Source organism: Mustela nigripes, chromosome 1 (assembly GCF_022355385.1).
Source record: "Mustela nigripes isolate SB6536 chromosome 1, MUSNIG.SB6536, whole genome shotgun sequence".
NCBI lineage: Eukaryota > Metazoa > Chordata > Mammalia > Carnivora > Mustelidae > Mustela > Mustela nigripes.
This window is the reverse complement of record NC_081557.1, coordinates 236,386,395-236,404,493: the sequence shown is the minus strand read 5'-3', so window position 1 is coordinate 236,404,493 and position 18,099 is coordinate 236,386,395. Positions and strand designations below refer to the sequence as shown.

The window sequence follows — 18,099 nt, the reverse complement described above, 5'->3', positions numbered from 1 at the left end:
TTCTAAACTTTGAGCCCTTCTTGATTGTTTGAGATTTTTAAGAATAATCATTCCATTTACTTGTCCTTTCCTGGGATTTTGGCTCGATTACCTAATATTGTCTTATGCTAGGTTCTATTTTGAGACACATAAACAAATAACACTTTCTACACGTGCATCCTTGGCAGATGGGATCACACAAATAGCCCTGCCTCTTTTCAGTATCCTCAGCATCTCTGAAAAACCCAGAGCTCTGTACGTCACCACTCTTTCATTGCCAGAAAAGAAGAACAAAGCTGTCACACGGGTGTGGAGCCACTGATTGGTTTTGTCATTTGTTTTCCACTGGAGAATATTTGCTTTTCTCTCCTGACCTAGATTTGGAGGGATGGGGAGAGGAACATGGTATAGATCAAAGAATTCAAGCCTTGAATTGAACAAATGGCTTCATGTTGCTTGTGGTTGATTGCATCCTGGTAGATATTTTTTGAGGTTTGTAAAAATCTAGGCCCAACATAATTTGTGCCCTTTTTTTTTTTTTTTTTTTTTTTTTTTTTTTGAGAGAGAGAGAGTGAGCATCAGCAGGGTGAGAGGAAGAGGGGCAGAAGGAGAAGGAGAATCCTCAAGCAGATTCTCCACTGAGTGCAGAGCCTGACGCAGGGCTCAATCCCAGGACCCTGAGATCATGATCTAAGCCGAAATCAAAAGTCAGACGCTTAACCTACTGAGCCACCCAGGCACCCCAGCATTTGGTGTCTTTGACAAGAGTCAGAGATGAGGAACGCCTGGGTGGCTCAATTGGTTGGACAACTGCCTTTGGCTCAGGTCATGATCCCGGAGTCCCGAGATCGAGTTCCGCATCGGGCTCTCAGCTCCACGAGGGAGTCTGCTTCTCTCTATGACCTTCTCCTCACTCATGCTCTCTCTCACTGCCTCTCTCTCAAATAAATAAATAAAATCTTTTTAAAAAAAGAGAGAGATGAGATTAAGATGCTTGGCTTGGCGGGTGATAGAAAATGAATGAGTGATAACAGATGAAGTTACGTTTTAACAATATGCTGTTTTAGAAAGAATTTGGGAGCTTAGGAGTTAGAAACCTTGGTTTCTTAACCCTACCATTAAGATCCTTGTAGGTTTTGGTTTGAATATGAGATTCCAAAGCTAACCCATTAGAAGCTGTTTCTTTCCTAGGTGCTAATTCAGTTTCCCACCATCCTATAAACGAGTCAGGATCAATTTCACCTGCTAGTAATGCAAGACTCTAAAATAACAGTGGCTTATTACAAAAGAAATTGATTTTTCTTTCATGTAGAAGCCTGACAGTAGCAATTCACCAACCCCAGGAACCCAAATTCCTTGGCTGTACTGCTGCACTATCCCAAGGGTGTAACCTGCTTCCCCGTGGTTCAAGGCACTGTATCTCTTCCAGACAGGGAGAAGACACGTGCCTGCCAGCCATTCTATAAGGAATGTTCTTGAAAACTGCCATATAGTTCTTGTACTTCCTCCCCAGTGATTAGAATGCTATCTCTCTGGTCACAGGGAGCTGCAGGGGAGGCTGGGAAATGTATTCTGCATTCTGAGGGGCCAGGTGTCCAGTCATAAGTTTCTTTTGCTTGGAAGAAGACACTAGATATTGACAAAGAACTTTCAGTGTCTCCTGCAGGTGTCTCATTTATGAGACCCCCCTCCCCAACACCATGCTTCTCATAGGCAAAAAGAATCGTACAGAATGGTTTGCCCAGTTAACTTTATTATTTTTTTAAAATGTTTACATTTAATGACCTACTGTACAACATAATTACAATTTAGAACAAAAATTACAAAATAAGACCACTGAGATGCAATGTAAAACCTTTATTATCAGTTTATTGCCTTTTTACTTCCAGTGCTTTTTCCAGCTTGCTAAGATTTGATGCTTAGGAAAAAGTTTCTTTTTGATAAACTACATTTATTAGATAACTAAAACTGTAAATTTGGGGGGCAAGAAATTAAATTTCTTCTTAACTCCATGGCTCTCTCTCATGTTATTTTATTGGTTGAAATGCATTTATATCCTTTATACACAAAACTGCTTTAAATTCTTTTTTGGTTGAGGTGGAAAATAAATATCTCAAGGAGTAATAAAAAATAGCTTTTACCCTGATCTTTTAATTGTGTTTTTTAAAAGGTAATCTCAGGAAAACATTTTTCTCTGAATTCTTCTACCCCATCTGTAGTCTAGAAATCCTATTTTCTATCAAATATTAAAGTTTGTCCGATAACCACTCTGGCAGATGGAGCAGATTAGTTCAGCTGTGCTAATATATTTTTTTCTATGAGGGGTAGAGGGTGAGAGAGAGAGAGAATCTTAAGCAGGCTTCATGCCTAGTACCCGACATGGGACTTGAACTCATGACTCTAAGATCATGATGTGAAGTGACATCAAGAGTTGGACACTTAACTGAACAAACCACCTAGGCACCACATGCTGTTATTTTTAAGGGTACTTAACCTTTAAAAATGCACTTAACAGGGCGCCTGGGTGGCTCAGTGGGTTAAGCCGCTGCCTTCGGCTCAGGTCATGATCTCAGGGTCCTGGGATCGAGGCCCACATCGGGCTCTCTGCTCAGCGGGGAGCCTGCTTCCCTCTCTCTCTCTCTGCCTGCCTCTCTGTCTACTTGTGATCTCTCTCTGTCAAAAAAAAAAAAATAAATAAAATAAACAAAATTAAAAAAAAAAATGCACTTAACAAATAGGATGGTTCCCAAACAGAATTACACAGAGATTTCTCCACAGTCAGTGAAGTTTCCCACCATCATCAAGTTAGTTCACGTGGCTGAAATATCTTTCTTCACCTGTAACATAGGAATAAGATCTCTTCTACCTGTGTTGCAGAATTCGGTGGTATCGAATGAGTGTGGAAAAGTTATAGCACTTCAAAAGTCCTATAATGCTCTAGAAATAAATTTTTTGTTTGTGTATCAGAAACAAAATATATACATATATATGTATATATACATATATATACATATATATATTCCCATATAATCTATGGAAATACTGTTCTGTGTCTCCCACAGATAGACTGATTTTGGAAAAACTAGCATGCATTCACCATACTCTTTGAATGTGCTGATAAAAGATCACATTGTAGTTTGTTGGAGAATACTCTATTTCCTAGCTTCTCAGTAATCATCTTTTGTTCTAATAGGTAACACAGATGAGAAGTCAAGTCCTAGTATACCATCATTTAGAGTAATAATGACCTTGAAGTTGGTAAGGCGACCCCTGGAATCATTTCCACATTGTCCTCTTGCTCCTGTGTGTCTGCCTGAGGAGGTTCTTTGAAGACCCTGACAAAATAATGGGAGAAAAATTGCCTCTATTTAATACAGTTTCAAAGTTGTCTACCTTGAAAGAGTATGGTGCCAGTAGTAATTCTGTCCGTCTGATTGTTTGGAAGCCAAAGAAAGATTCATGCCTGCTGTGGCATTTTGTCTTCCTTTCTCCAATGCTCACTGTGAAATAATAATCAAATAAGGAAGGAAGTTATGTGGTTGGGTTGACCGAGGCTATGGCGGCTGGACACATTCTCTGAATAATGTTGTGCAGTTACCCTTTGCTTAATTTCCATATAATCATAGATCTTTCTAGAACACTGTGTTTAGAATTAGGCACTGAATACCCAAACATCAAAGCAAAGGGCATCAGGTCTGATTTGTTGATCTGGCCAAAGGTACTAATCCCATCTGGTATTGAATAAGATATATTCCTGCTATTTAGTCAGTGAGTGGTACACTCAGACAACTGGAGAGAGGACCAATAGCTCTCTATTAGTGATTTTATAGAACTATGTTGTAATCTTTTTACTTTTTAAAATTATCAAAAAATTGGGGCACCTGGCTGGCCTAGTTGGAAGAGCATGTGACTCTTGATGTCAGGGTCGTGGGTTTGAGCCCCACGTTGGGTCTAGAGATTACTTAAAAAAAAAAAAAAAAGGCTTTTAGAAATTAAAAAATAAATAAAATTATTTTTAAAAATGCTGATTTCAAGAGCATGCCTCTTGCATTCATTCTCCATTCATTATTATGAGTAGACTTTTGGATTTTGGAGATTTGTTGTTTCAATACACATTTTTCCCAGCTCTCCTTAGAAAAGTAAAATTGAGGTTACTGAAATGGTCTATAGCTTTCTATAGTAAAGTAAAATATGAAGAAAATATGAAGTAAATATGAGCCTCCACTCAAGTCTTAAGTTTTTTTTCTAAGGTCTTTTTTTCGTGGGCCCATTAAGCCTGTGGTTTCTCAGAGTTGTTTATAAAATTGTGCTACTTTGTACTTTGCGCACACATTAAGAGGAAATCGTGTTCTTCGGTTATATTCCATATCACTTTAAGATTTTAATATCTGATTCCATAACTGGTAGGGAAGTACTTGTTTTATTGTACATTTGGGTATTTAGAATGAGACCTGATGATGATATTTATTTATGTTTTTTTATTTTTTAAAGAGTTTATTTATTTATTTGACAGAGAGAGACACAGCGAGAGAGAGAACACAGGCAGGGGGAGAGGGAGAAGCAGGCTTCCTGCTGAGCAGGGAGCGCGATTCAATCCCAGGACCCTGGAATCATGACCTAAGCCGAAGGCAGATGCTTAATGACTGAGTTACTCAGGTGTGCCCCCGCCTTTTTTGATGATGCTATTTAAAATAATTTTTAGCCAAGTCCTACGATTAACCTTCGTTTTATGTAGGTTTGTACAGATGAGTGGATATTTACAAATACCAGTTTTTCTTCCAGAAAACTTGCAGCCACTTGCATCTTATGCCTTTTGGTCTTTAAATTTTTCCTTAAAAAAATTTTTTTTTTAAAGATTTTCTTTATTTGAGAGAGAGAGAAAGAGTGAGTGCGAGCTCGAGCAGAGGGAGCAGCAGAGGGAGAGGAAGAAGCAGGCTGTCCACTGAACAGGGACCCTGATGTGGGGCTCCATCCCAAGACACAGGGGTCATGACGTGAGCCGAAGGCAGATACTCAACAACTGAGCCACCCAGGCGCCCCTTAAGTTTGTCTTTGCACAGTCCTTGACTCATGTATTGTGTTTGGGTTGTGGGGTAATGGTCTCTATTAGTGATTTTATAGAACTATGAAACTATTTCATTTCTGCTTCTTTAATGGTTCCCTACATAATGTAAAACAGCCCTTTCTAATTAAAGCGGTGCCACATGCTCAAACCAATGTGTTTTCCATACGCTGCTTCTGAATTGACATGTCGGTAGCAGGTACAATCATCTAGTTGTCTTGATCTATTGGTCGCTATAAACTTGGAGATCTTAGTTCATTTTTAAATGAACTGCTGTTGATGCCCAAAAGCCATGTTTGAATGAAGCCATGAAGAGCTATGAACCAGCATTCACTGAGTGATTACTATGTGCCCAACTCTGTGCGAGGTGCTTTGTTCCCCATCAGCCCTGTGGAGTAGGAGCTGGCCTCGGTTCTTCTGTACGGGGAGCAGACAGGCCCTTAGTAATGAAGCTCTTTGTCACAAGTCACACAGGGAGCCAGCGTGGGAGCCCAGAGTCACGGCTGCTGGCTGACTCCAGAGCGCCTCTCTGTGATAGGAACCTGGCCCTGAACCAATTTTAGTCAACTAAACTTAGCAAAGACCCTGTCTCTGTGGAATTTAAATGAAGAAATTTCATGTTGATCTTATATCAAAATACCTGATAAAAATATACAAAGCGTGTGATGTTACAAGGCCCAAATTTAAGGACTGTTTGAATAGTGAGTTCTTGGAATATTTACTCAAGAATCTTTCACAGAAAAATCCTCAGCTACGAAAACTTCCTATTTCAAGGACGTGCCCAAAGTTTCATATTAATACTTTAAAGGAAAAATAAGAGAAAAAGTACAAGGAAGCGAATGCTCCTAAAATTGTTAAGAATTTTAATTTAACTGTTAAAAGAATGCCACATGGAAAAGTGCAAACTGAGTACCATGTATAGTTTTCATTCCAGGGTCCCAAATATGCCTTGCAAATAAGTGTCAAGAAGTAGCAGAGGCCCTGAAATTTGGGGGCAAGCTTTCTCTCCCTTGCCCACCTCCTAGTCTGGCAGGCGGGTGGGTCAGACTTTTAAGAGCTCACGGATTTGGGACACGAGGGGCTCGTTCCCTTGTTCCCACAGTCATTGTTTTCCAGGTTCTTTGGCTGAGGACAGTTTCACACCATATTCCAAGACAGCCTTCATATGCTCCTGGGAACCCTCAGCAAATCTGTAATAAATGATCTAGGCCTAGGGTCCTGGCTCTGTGCTGTTGTCTCAGGAATTTGTGGATGCAGCTGGAGGGAATCAAGAGTCTTGCTTGTTCTGTCCTGACAGGGAAGTTCTGGGTCCAGAAAAAAAAAAACAGAGGGACTCAGGAGTTGAGAGAGAAAGAAGAGAGCCAAAGGAAGCTGACCACCAGGTCATCAAAAAGAGTTTTAAAGTCAAGGTCAAATACAGGTAGACCCATTTTTCCAAAGTTTGTGCTATGCCATGTTGCTTTTTCAAAAACACCTACATTAGTACCTGTCGGCGCTAAGCCAAAGAAGGAGGATTTTAACTTTTATTTAAAAAGGGGAGAAGTGTTCAGTCTTTGTTTTGCACTGAGCTGTTACAGGGACAACGTGCAGCCCCAGCAGCGAGAGTGGCCCCACTAAGCTCCTTCCAGGGACCTACGCTCAGCATCTCAGTATCAACTGGCCATAGCTTTGAACTGTGCTGTGCTTTGTCTCGATTTATTTTGTGCCTCTGTTAGCAAGATGTGTCCTGACGTATCAGCAAAGCCTAAGAGAGGTGGCTTTTTGGGGTGTAGGAACCCCAAAAATGTTTCCATATAAATTAATGGTAGGGCTGCCTGGGTGGCTCAGTCGGTTAAGCAGCTGCCTTCGGCTCGGGTCATGACTTCAGGGTCCTGGGATCGAGTCCCGTATGGGACTCCCTGCTCAGTGGGGAGTATGCTTCTCCCTCTCTCTCTCTCTCTCTCTCTGACCCCTACTTGTGTACTCTCTCTCTCAAATAAATGAATAAAAATCTTTTAAAAAAATTAATGGTAATTGTTTCTTAGTTTTATGCCATGTTGGCTGATGAAAGGTTTCGTCTACTTTGAGATAGTGAGGGAAACCTGTTGTTTGTATTAAAGCATGTGGCTCCTTTAGGAATAATATTATTCAGGAGATGAGGTAGGAGCAACGACTTTGGAACAGTTTTTTCTTTTCCAAGAATGGCAGCGATGTGCAGTATACTCTTTTGATTTGATTTGAGTATTCATTTATTTAAGAGAGAGGTTGAGCGGGATCACAGAGAGAATCTTAAGACTCAGCACTAGGCAAGGAGCCTGACATGGGGCTTGATCTCCCAACCCTGAGACCGTGACCTGAGCCAAAACCAAGAGTCAGACGCTTAACTTACTGAGCCAACCAGGTGCCCCCTTTTGGTTTTAAAAACACGGATCACACAAGACCTTCAAGAGTTCCTTTGCATGGGGGGGTAAGTCCCTAGCTCTGGCAGCCTCGAATCTTCCTCTAGACCATTCAGCCCTTGCTCGAGTGACTTTTGGGTTGTAATAACGTGACAGTTTCATTTCCGCGGCCGGGAATGCTGTTCTCTCATCTCTTCACAGGCCCAGCCCCTTGTAGTGTAGGGATGCATGGCTCCTCAGAGACCTTCCCAGACCACCTTGTTCAGAGAACCCACACCCCTCCCCAGACACATCGATTTGTGACCATACGCCCAGCTTCTAGAATAGTACTTGGCATTTATAGGAGGCCCTCTATCTGAAAAGTGAGTGAATATGTGGATGAGTGAATGACCAAATAAATAGACATTCACACTTTTTATTTTGTGGAGCCAGTAGTTAGATGGAGTCTGATGGGAAAGAGTCACTATCTTTTGGTTCTTAAGCCAGTGGTTCTTAAAAACATGGTCCCCAAACCAGCAGCATGGACTCAGCATCACCTGGGAATTGTTGGAAATGCAGATTTTTAGGCCCTACCCGAGGCCCGTTGAGCCAGAAACTCTGGGGTGGTACCAAGTGATGGCTTCTAGAAGGTTCTCCAAGTGACTCTGATGCTTGAGAACCACTGCCCCAGGTCACTGGTGCAGGAATGGATCCATCTGATGCCCCCTGTATCCCCTGCCCTAAAACAATGCCTGGCACAGAGTAGACGGGACATACTTGCTGGATGAATTACTCTGTCTCCTCTTTCCTCACCCTATGCCTTGCACACTGAAAGTGCTGGGTACGCAAATGTGGAGGGAAGGGAGTGAGTGCCATTCTGAAGACCCCAGGGAAGCCTTTTGTGTTCTGCACCGCAGACCTTGCCAAATTTAGAATCTCAGCTCATCCATTCCTCCTTCCTGTGGCCTCTGGAGCAGCAGAGGAAATTTCCAGCTGCTGCTAGATGCTAATTTGTTCTCATCTGACCCTTGGGTTCCTGCAAGTTAGCACAGGGGAGAGAATAATTGGAGGTGGGCTTACCTCTCATGCAGCTCCACTGGGGAGGGGGAAGGAGATTGGGGAGTGGGTTCCTGTGAAGATGAAGTTGAAGACAAGGCCAGGTGCAGCCAGGTCCACAGCTCTGGTGCCTGAGGTGGCTGGAAGGGGCGGGTCTTTGTGGCTCACAGATGGGCTCCTTGTTCCCACACCAAGTATTGGCCCAGGAGGCTCTTAGCACAAGAGGGACTTTCTGGGGCTCTCAGCCCTGCTATTTTTATACTGACTTCCAAGCCCTGCTTCCAGAATGACACCACAAACAACAAAGGGCCACAGAGCCACTTTGAAAGGGCACCCATGGCTTTTAGTCCCTTCTGCTGAATCATCTGGTCAGCCTGGGACAGTGCCTTCGGTCAGATGCAGTGATGACAGATCGGAGCCCCTGGTAGGTGCAAGATCCTGTAGGGAGGGCAAGCGGGACAGCTAGTTGGGATCCCAGTGTCCGCAGTGTGCCTGAGGTTGGAATTTGATCCCTGGGCTCCTGATGGGGTTGGGCTGCTGATCTGCGGTTGCCCAGATGACGGAAAGCAGAAGCCAGAGGGAGTCCCAGAAAGGAGGATCCTATGGAAAGCCGACACTGGCAGTGGCCTTCTGTGGACTGACCTAGACACAGGGGGGGGTTCAGGGCTCAGAGCCAGTCCTCTGTGCTCTTGTTTTAGTATCTGATGTTGGTCAGGTCCTCAGGCTGGTCTCAGAGCCCCAGACTTCCAGCCATTGTGTTCTTTGGTTTTCACCACTATTTATTCATGTTCTCAATTCCCCCAAGCCGTCAGGTGTCTGAAGAAGTACCTTCCATGTAAACATGGGGACATAGTCTCTCCCCTTGGCTTTAAACCAAACACCTGTCCTCCCAGAGACGACATCACTGTGTTCTTCAGAGGGTAGCTGTGGGCCCTCCACGAGCTCCCGCGGTAAAGAAGGAATAAAGGATCCGGGTGCTTTGGCCTGCAGTCAGTGTCAGGACCCTTGTTACCTTTTTCGTTAATGGCAGTATTGTTACCCTCTCTTAGAACCTTCTGGCAATGCTGATAGCCCTTGGGCCTGGATTCTTGTTCTGGCTCGCTAATAGTCCCTCCCTCGCCTTCTAGCTGGTATTGGCGTGAGTGAGCATTAAATGTGGTAGTGTAGGTGAAGGTGTGCTTTACTTTATGGGTAAAGGACTTTTTTTTTTTTTTTTTTTTTTTTTTGTAATGAAGGCCCTAGACCCACAGTGGGAGAAAATACTCAGGAATCAGACAAAAACAAGGCAACTTTATTCCTCTGGGGTTGGTTTGTATTTGAGAGAAACCTAGGAAAAGTTGAGCACATCTGCTTTATATAGATAGATAGATGATAGATAGATAGATAGATAGATAGATTTATTTTATTCATTTATTTTGGTGAGAGAGAGAGAGGGAGCATGAGCCGGAGAGAGGAGCAGAAGGAGAGAAACGGACTCCCTGCTAAGCAGGGAGCCAGATTCTGGGCTCAGTTCCAGAATCCCAAAATCATGACCTTAGCCGAAGGCAGAAGCTTAACTGACTGAGCCACGCGGGTGTCCCACAAATCTGCTTTAAAGGAGATGACAGGGGACATGAGTCTTTACTTTTTAAATTATGAAATATTTGGTTTTTTCTTACACGTTAATTGAGAGACAGACATTGGAAGAAAGCCAGGTGTTGGCCGAGCCACGGCCAGCCAGGGGAGAAGCCCCGCAAGGTAGAGTAGGTAGAATCTAGAACCTGGTCGGACCTGACCTCCTCGGGTCCTTAGAGCCCAGTCCTCCTAAGGGAGTCTGGTGGACCTTCTTCTCCAGAGAAAGAGTCACCTTCAGATTATCTTCTTTTATCTTTATTCTTTGAACCATGATAATCACATAATCCCATAAATTCCATCGTGAGCATTTTTCTTTGGACATAGAAAATACTTTTTATGGTGGGTTTAATAAACTTAATATATTACATTGTTGGTTTCAGAGACCTATGATGATATCTAATAATAATAGCAATAATAGGGGCACCTGGGTGGCTCATTCCTTAGGTGTCTGCCTTCAGCTCACGTCATGATCCCAGGGTCCTGGGATTGAGTCCCACATCGGGCTCCCTTTTGGGTGGGAAGCCTGCTTCTCCCTCTCCCACTCCCACTGCTCGTGTTCTCTCTCTCTGTCAAATAAGTAAATAATCTTTAAAGAAAAATAATAGCAATAACAGTGAACATTTTAAAAAAATACTTATTTGAGAGTGAAAGAGCTAGGGGCGGGAGAAGGCCAGAGAGAGAAAGAGAGAATCTCAGGCAGACTCCTCACTGATCACAGAGCCCAGTATTGGGCTCTATCCCACACCCCCGAGATCATGACCTGAGCCGAAACCAAGAGTTGGACACTTAAATACCTGAGCCTCCCAGGCACCCCTAATGGTGAACATTTATGCGGTAAATATGCCTATTCTACGTCAACCTTTCTTCTGAGTGTTTTACACAATACCCAGTGATGTGGTAGATACCGTTTTGACCCCCATTTTCCAGATAAGCTCTGAAGCCCAGAGAGATTGAGTAACTTGGTGGAGATCTTTCAGACAACCAGTGGCGGAGCTGAAATACTGAGGCCCCATACTGAGTTCACACTCGGCTGCTGTGCCAACAGCGCAACACTATATTCAGAGTCTTTGCTGAGTCCCCTCATGTCTAGTTTTACCGGAGTATTTAAAAATACTCTCCAGGCTTTCTAGAGAGCTCTCCGTTTTAACTCTCCTGTAGTCTTTCCTTAAGTAACCCCCTTCTGCACCAACAGAATCGGTCTGCGTTCTAGTCCTGAGGTTGGGTGACTGGGGTGAAATCCCATGATTTGCGTCCAGTGCTGACTGGATCTTGTTCCACAGTGGCTCACCCAAAAAGAAGAGTTCTCTAGGATGGAAGTCCTTTAGGATATTCCCACGGAAAACTAAGAATACTGTGACTTCAGAACTCCGGGCAGACCTGTCAGGAAGCAGGGCATGACAGACAACGCAATTTGAGGAAACTTCTGAGATCAGAAGGGCAATGAGACCATCAGACATCATTTCCTTTCTGCAACCTCAGCTCCTTGGCCATCAGCAAAGCTTCACTAAGTAGTTTTCTGAGAATCAAAAGGGGTTGGAACTTTCTCCTTTTACCACCTGGTGTTTATAGATCTTTCCTGTATTGATTGAGTCTGCAGGCCCTTCTTCATGCCGTATGCACTGTGGTACTCGTATGAGGACAGCTGTTTTAAGCGGCTTTGCAGTATTTTGAATTATCTTTTGACAGAAGTGGCTTCTTAAGATTTAGCTGTCTTGGCCTCACTGTACTTTTGCTTTAGCTATGGTTTCAAACTTTATTTTAAACAATAACAATAATAATAAACCTCATCCCTGTTTTCAAGGAAAATTGTACATACAAGACCAGTATTGGAAACAAATAGAAATCGTGCTGTTGTGGTCAGAAGGGTCTGGAAGGGCCTGGAATCCTGCCTGCCTGCACCACGGTCTTACTCCCAATTTGATGATAACAGTTGAAAACCACGAACCTGTTGAGTAAGGTCCAATGTACTTATTTAAATCTGTACATAATTTAATGTAGGAAAACAAAGGAAACAGGGCGGGTATTTAGGTTAAACAGAATGAACTGTAATGAGACTGAAGGCATATTCTTACTATTCCCTGTGGAACCTATCAATTAAAAAAAAATACATAAAACCAGAGTCTCAACTCAAAGTCTCTTGGCCACCAGCCCAGGACTCTTTCCAGTTTTTCATATTACGTTTCCTTTTATCCATAAGAAATTCACATACACCATCAAGGTGAAGTAGACATTGCTCTTCCTGGGGGTTGTGAAATTGCTCTGTTTTGTGGAATCGCACAGAACTGATTTCTTCAGAATTCTGCTTTTGCTAAGATCCAGGTCCCCTCATTCAAAGATTTCATTCATTCATTCATTCATTCCTCCTTCCTTGTTTATTCTTCCATCCGTCCACCATCCATCCAACTCACTGAACACTTGCCATGCTAGGTATTGGGAATATGATGATGTACAGACAGATACAATGTCTCTTTGCCCTCACAGGGCTTATATCCCTTAAAACCCAATGTGGGCTGATGCAGAAGGAGTTCTGTAAATGTTTCTGAAACTGTTAATAATATTGTAGATGTGCCGACCTCACTTTCTCCATCATAATCATGTCACTATTAATCAGTTTTTAGCAACAATAAATTCCCTTTTAATTTTTATTCCAACAAAATCTCAGCAGAGATTTTGGTTTCTGTCCTTGGTCTGACATGATTTCGTATTCTGATACATGCTCATATCCCAGCTGTAGAGACAACTGGGATAAATGTATAAAACTCAGGCCCTTGGATCTCAAAAACCATCGAAATGATACCTAGCATCCTCTTTATGTCCGTTCAAGTCCCACAGCTTGGCTCCATAAGCCACTAGAATGGGACAAGGAAATACCCTTGGTAGGATTTTCCCCCTCTTAATCCGGACACCCATGTATTTTATTTTTCCTGCCCCCGTTGAGATGCGAAAAGCCAAAACAACCCCCTAAAAAGGAGACAGGACAAAGTTGTGTATGCATGTTTGTTTCAAGAGTTTTCTGAAAATTTGGGGTAAGTTGAAATTATTTAATTATGCTTAATTTCCTGTCGGGGGAGGGGAACTTTCCATCATAATTTGAGACGAGTGGCAGATTGGCCTCCGGCAGATTTAAATCTTTTTTTTTTTTGGATTATTTATTTATTTATTTGACAGAGAGAAATTACAAGTACACTGAGAGGCAGGCAGAGAGAGAGAGAGAAGGAAGCAGGCTCCCTGCTGAGCAGAGAGCCTGATGCGGGACTCGATCCCAGGACCCTGAGATCATGACCTGAACTGAAGGCAGCGGTTTAACCCACTGAGCCACCCAGGCGCCCCTCCTCCGGCAGATTTAAATGAGAAACGTGAACGCTGGGATGCCAGACAGGCGCATGAATGCACATCTGTGCCCTTAGTCTTAATCAGTCTCTTTGTTTGGTTCCTTCTCCCCTCCTTGTGCTGCCCACGTGATGCAGGGAGCTTTGCGCAGAGCGAGGCCCACGTGCTTCTCTCTTGAATTACTGAGACGAGCCCCTGGCTCTTGCCCAAGGCCCCACCGGAAAAGGGCCCGATCCATAGAAAAAAGTGATCCCCAGATTGAAACACAGGTTTCTTAAGTTTTCCTCCCTACGTGCATAGGTTGATACAGCTTCCTGCGATTTCCCCACCATGCCTCTGTCTCTGTGGGTTTCCTCCGCTACTTCTTTTTTTTTTTTTAAAGATTGTGTTTATTTATATGACAGAGATCACAAGTAGGCAGAGAGGCAGGCAGAGACAGAGCGGGGGAAGCAGGCTCCCCACTATGCAGAGAGCCTGATGTGGGGCTCCATCGAAGGACCCTGAGATTATGACCTGAGCCAAAGGCAGTAGCTTAAACCACTGCGCCACCCAGGCACGCCTCCTCCTCTACTTCTTTGCCTCTCCTCTTTTCTCTTCAATTCATCTCATATTCAACTCAAAAAGGCCAAAATGAGATTCTGAAAAGCACATAAGTATTTAGTAAACTGATAAAATATTGAAACAGGCCAGGGATTGCCCAGCACCTGTATTTTATTCCCCCCCCCCCCCCCCAACTAAGACTCCACAGTGTTTAAAACATTATTTTTTTGAATTTGAACACCTTGGAATTTGCACCTGCTTTCCAGTTTGCCACAATCCCCACCCTTCTCTATTGTCGTCCACACCTACCCTCCTTCCTGTATTTATGTTACTAGTCTTGAATTCCAAGGCTTCTCCGTCTGCCTTCCTTAGGAATCTTCTGGGTGCAATTTAGAATTCTAGAGCATTACAAAAGACATTGCTGCTTTGTAGATGTTTACCGTCAAATGGGAGGAGTTGTGGAAGCCAAGGAAGATATAAATACAGTACTTGTTTACAGAAAGCAGTTTTAAAAAAAAAAAAGAAAGTTATGCTCATTGCTGAGAATGGTGTAAGATGCCAACCAGTAAGTCTTACTGATTTATAGAGGAGTCAGGGGATTTTGTGTGTAACCTTGCAAAGTTTGCTTGGGTAGTTGATTTTGGCTAATGGAACTTTAACTGGTTCCTAGGGTTCTTTTTTTTTTTTTTTTTTTAAGAATTTATTTATTTGACACACAGGGAGAGAAATCACAAGTAGGCAGAGAGGGAGGCAAAGGGAGAGGGGGAAGCAGGCTCCCTGCTGAGCAGAGAGCCCGATGCGGGGCTCGATCCCAGGACCCTGGGATCATGACTTGAGCTGTAGGCAGAAGTTTAACCCACTGAGCTACCCAGGTGCCCCACAGGGTTCTTGAAGCTGGAAGATGATGAGGTCATGGGTTCTTTATGTCTGTATTCTCAAGGGTCAGTCTTCATTTCTTTCCATATGGTTCCCTTTATCATACTTCGGGTCCGCAGGATGGCTTCAGTTCTCGTTAGTGCTATGGGCATACCTGCCTGTGGAACTCTCCAGACTACTAGTGCCGAAAATGCAACACTGTCATTGTTTCCTCTTTTAAGAAAACCCTCTTGTTTTCCATTTCTCAGCAGATATATGGAGTGATCACTCCTTTCAGACCGATCCAGATTTGCCGCCCGGCTGGAAGAGAATCAACGACATTGCTGGGACCTACTATTGGCACATACCAACAGGGACGACTCAGTGGGAACGCCCCGTCTCCATCCCAGGCGACCGTCACGGTTCTAGGAAAGGGTCACTTAGTTCTGTAACGTCATCTCCCACCCCAGAGCACGAGGTAAAATGGACTATCTTTTTAACAGCTTAGTAGGGTGGCTGTGACTTGTGTGATTTCTCTTTAGACTTGTTGCTTCTGCCCTAGCAGGCCATCGAGGTAAGTTTTTTGATTATCATACATCCTGCATTTGAGACCCCAAAATGCTTCCTCTTAGCGTAAATAGCGGTAATGACCATCGCTCAGGGATGTCTTCATTTTTTTCATGGCTTTTGGGCTCTAGAAAACAGCATTGTAGGTCGAGAAAGTGAGGGAGGCTGATTAATGAGAAGTGGTTAAGATTCCCTAGAGCTCACTGAACCGACACTTTGCTCTGCAGGTGCCTTTGCTGGCTGCTGCTCCAATAAAATATTTACACACGGAAGAACGTCCCTTGGCCAGACGTGTTATAATTACTGCATATCTTATTAGTCTTGGGTCCATTTGACTACATGGAAGTGAAGTCTATAAGAATAACCCTGGAGAGCCCTTCCATGCATAATTTCTAATTTTTTTTATAAGGATCTGTTTATTTAGCAGAAGTGACATGATTTTAGACATAAATAGCAACATAAATTTCTGCTGTCCCCAAGGAGGAAACGTGATGTTTAAACAAAGAATTGAGGCATGAAAAAAATAATTGCACTGTGGTATTTCCTAATACAGAGATTCTTGGGGTGAACCTTGGTGAATCCTGGTGACAAAATATTCAAGAGCGTGGCCTTTGGAAAAGGTTACAGTTAAGCAATGGCTTTTTCCAGAAAAGCAGTTAGAGCCCTAACACACAGCCTGTCTGACCACAGCCTTTCGTTCTTCTGACCTTGAGGCCTTGGAGGGGATCCGAACCAGTCCCTCCCCAGCAGAGCGCCTCCATGTCCTCACGACCATTCTTACGCTTCCTGGCTTTGGAAGTAGACGGTATCTTGTTTCTCACATCTGGGCTTACAGACTTGCTCTCCTCTGGGAGGTAGTAAGACCCACATTCCAAGTGCGTTCCTGCTAGTACGGGCTTCAGCACCTCCCTTCCCCAGTCGGGGCCTCAGATTTTCGATCTTTCGAGTGACAGGTTGGGGTGAGCTATTCCCTCCGTGCAAGACAAGGGCCTCAGTTGGTTGGCCCTTGAGTGAGATCATCAGGCACGTGCTTCCACACTACTGAACCATGTGGGACTTTGTTGCTTATCACTGGGGGGCCCTGGTAACTTTTTATTGAAGTCTCATGTTGCTCTTTGCCAAGCAAATTCCATCAGTTATTCACCTTGCGTTAGATGTGCTGGGGACTAAGATAAACCTCAAGGCGCTTGCATGAGATGTAGTCCTCCTCCCTTCCCAGCCTAATTGTGTCCTGGCATTTCTCCCCGGACCACCGAGTGCCTCCCAGAAGCCGAGCCAGACAGGATACAACCTCTGCTCTCCCTAAGGAACAGACACCGTCTCTCTTTCTCACCTGTACATCTTTTCTTTTGGCATCAGATTTTCTTTCTCTGTTCCAGGGCTTTGTTCCCCTGTTACGACCTTTATCCATCTTCACCTGGGTGTCCTACGGCCATACGAGGACAGGAGAGGGCCAGCTGATCCCCAGTATCCATACATTACAGACAGAGAAACTGAGATGCAGACAGGTCGGTGACCAGTGATACCACTGGGTCCAGAACTCAGAGATTCCAAATGCTCCCGGATCCTAGACCACATTTGTTCTCCCTGAGCTTCGCTCTCTCACTTGTTCCCTTGTTCTGGCCCACTGTGCTTTCTCAGTGTCCCAGAAGTGAGATGAGGCTCTCTTTGAGATGTCACTTTTGTCCCAGCAACTTTTGTCCTCTGCAGGTAGAAGAAATGAAGTTCTCCTTAAAGCCTGTCTCCTGAGGCCAAGGCATGGGTGTGATCAAGTCTAAGGAGGGCAGCCCAAGGTTTATGGGACGCTGGATTTTTATTTCTTCGATAAATGTGGCAGGGTTTTGCTGCCATGTTTTCTGCAGAAAATTTTGGGAAGTGTGCATCACAGGTGGGCAGCTGGCCCTGGGGAAGGATGGTCAGGTAGCACAGTCCACTGCTAATCCCTGAGCTTCCTTCTGATCCCACACGGGCCTATTCTTTCCCCTTCTCTACACCCGCTTCCCATTCCCATCCTGGCGGCCTCTCAGGGCCCCTTCCCAGACTCAGACTTTGTCCCACGGCCCTTGCTTCCTGCTTCCTCTCTTAGAGTTCAGTGTTCCCTTAAAGTATCCACAGCACTCAGCGTCCTTGTTGTGGCTTTCAGTGTATTTTCACAAATGCCCTCTCACTTGTTCCCTTCAAGACAGAGAGGACAGCTAATATGTTCCTTATTTAAGGAAAGAGTTAACTAAAGCTCTGAGTGCTGCAACCGTGCAGCTGGGGTAGGAGGGGGCGTGGGTCTAGTTCTTGGCCTTGGATGCTGTGTCCCGGTTCTATGTGAGTTTCTACCTTGCTGCGCTTCTCATGCCTCTCTTCTGCTCTTGACCATGCCATCGTGTTGACCTTCTCCCTCCAAGGAACTTTGTGAAAGCATGTGTCGTTTTAAGCTTCAGAGAGAGAACACATGCTCCGCTCCTATCCAGTAGACCAATGGAATATGCTTCCCATCAGCTTTTTGATTTTTCACTTCATACACTATTTTCCCCCATACATAAGACCATTACATCCAAGAACCGTGCACATTTATAAGGCAGTATGTTAAAATCCTAGAAGCAAATCCTAGAAGCAAAGGTGAGCAGGTAGAAGAGGAGGGAGAGCAGGGGAGAGACCCAGCCTGCTGTATACCCAGGACGTGTAGACGCTGACTCGATATTAAGCCAAAGGCACCAAGGGTAATGAAGTGTTGATGGTGCCAAGCTC

The 18,099-nt window shown here is 44.1% G+C and overlaps 1 protein-coding gene across 12 annotated transcripts in view; it reads left to right on the top strand.

Annotated features, from left to right (window-relative positions):
- Nucleotides 1-18,099, top strand: part of APBB2 (amyloid beta precursor protein binding family B member 2) — a 377,389-nt gene that overhangs the window by 248,278 nt on the left and 111,012 nt on the right. For 10 of the 12 annotated variants that reach the window (XM_059383005.1, XM_059382956.1, XM_059382935.1 and 7 more), the window contains one exon: nucleotides 15,063-15,271. In XM_059383005.1, the coding sequence (XP_059238988.1) occupies nucleotides 15,063-15,271 (209 nt within the window). The remainder of the gene's footprint in view (nucleotides 1-15,062; nucleotides 15,272-18,099) is intronic. The other 2 variants (XM_059383023.1, XM_059382966.1) reach the window with 1 other exon arrangement.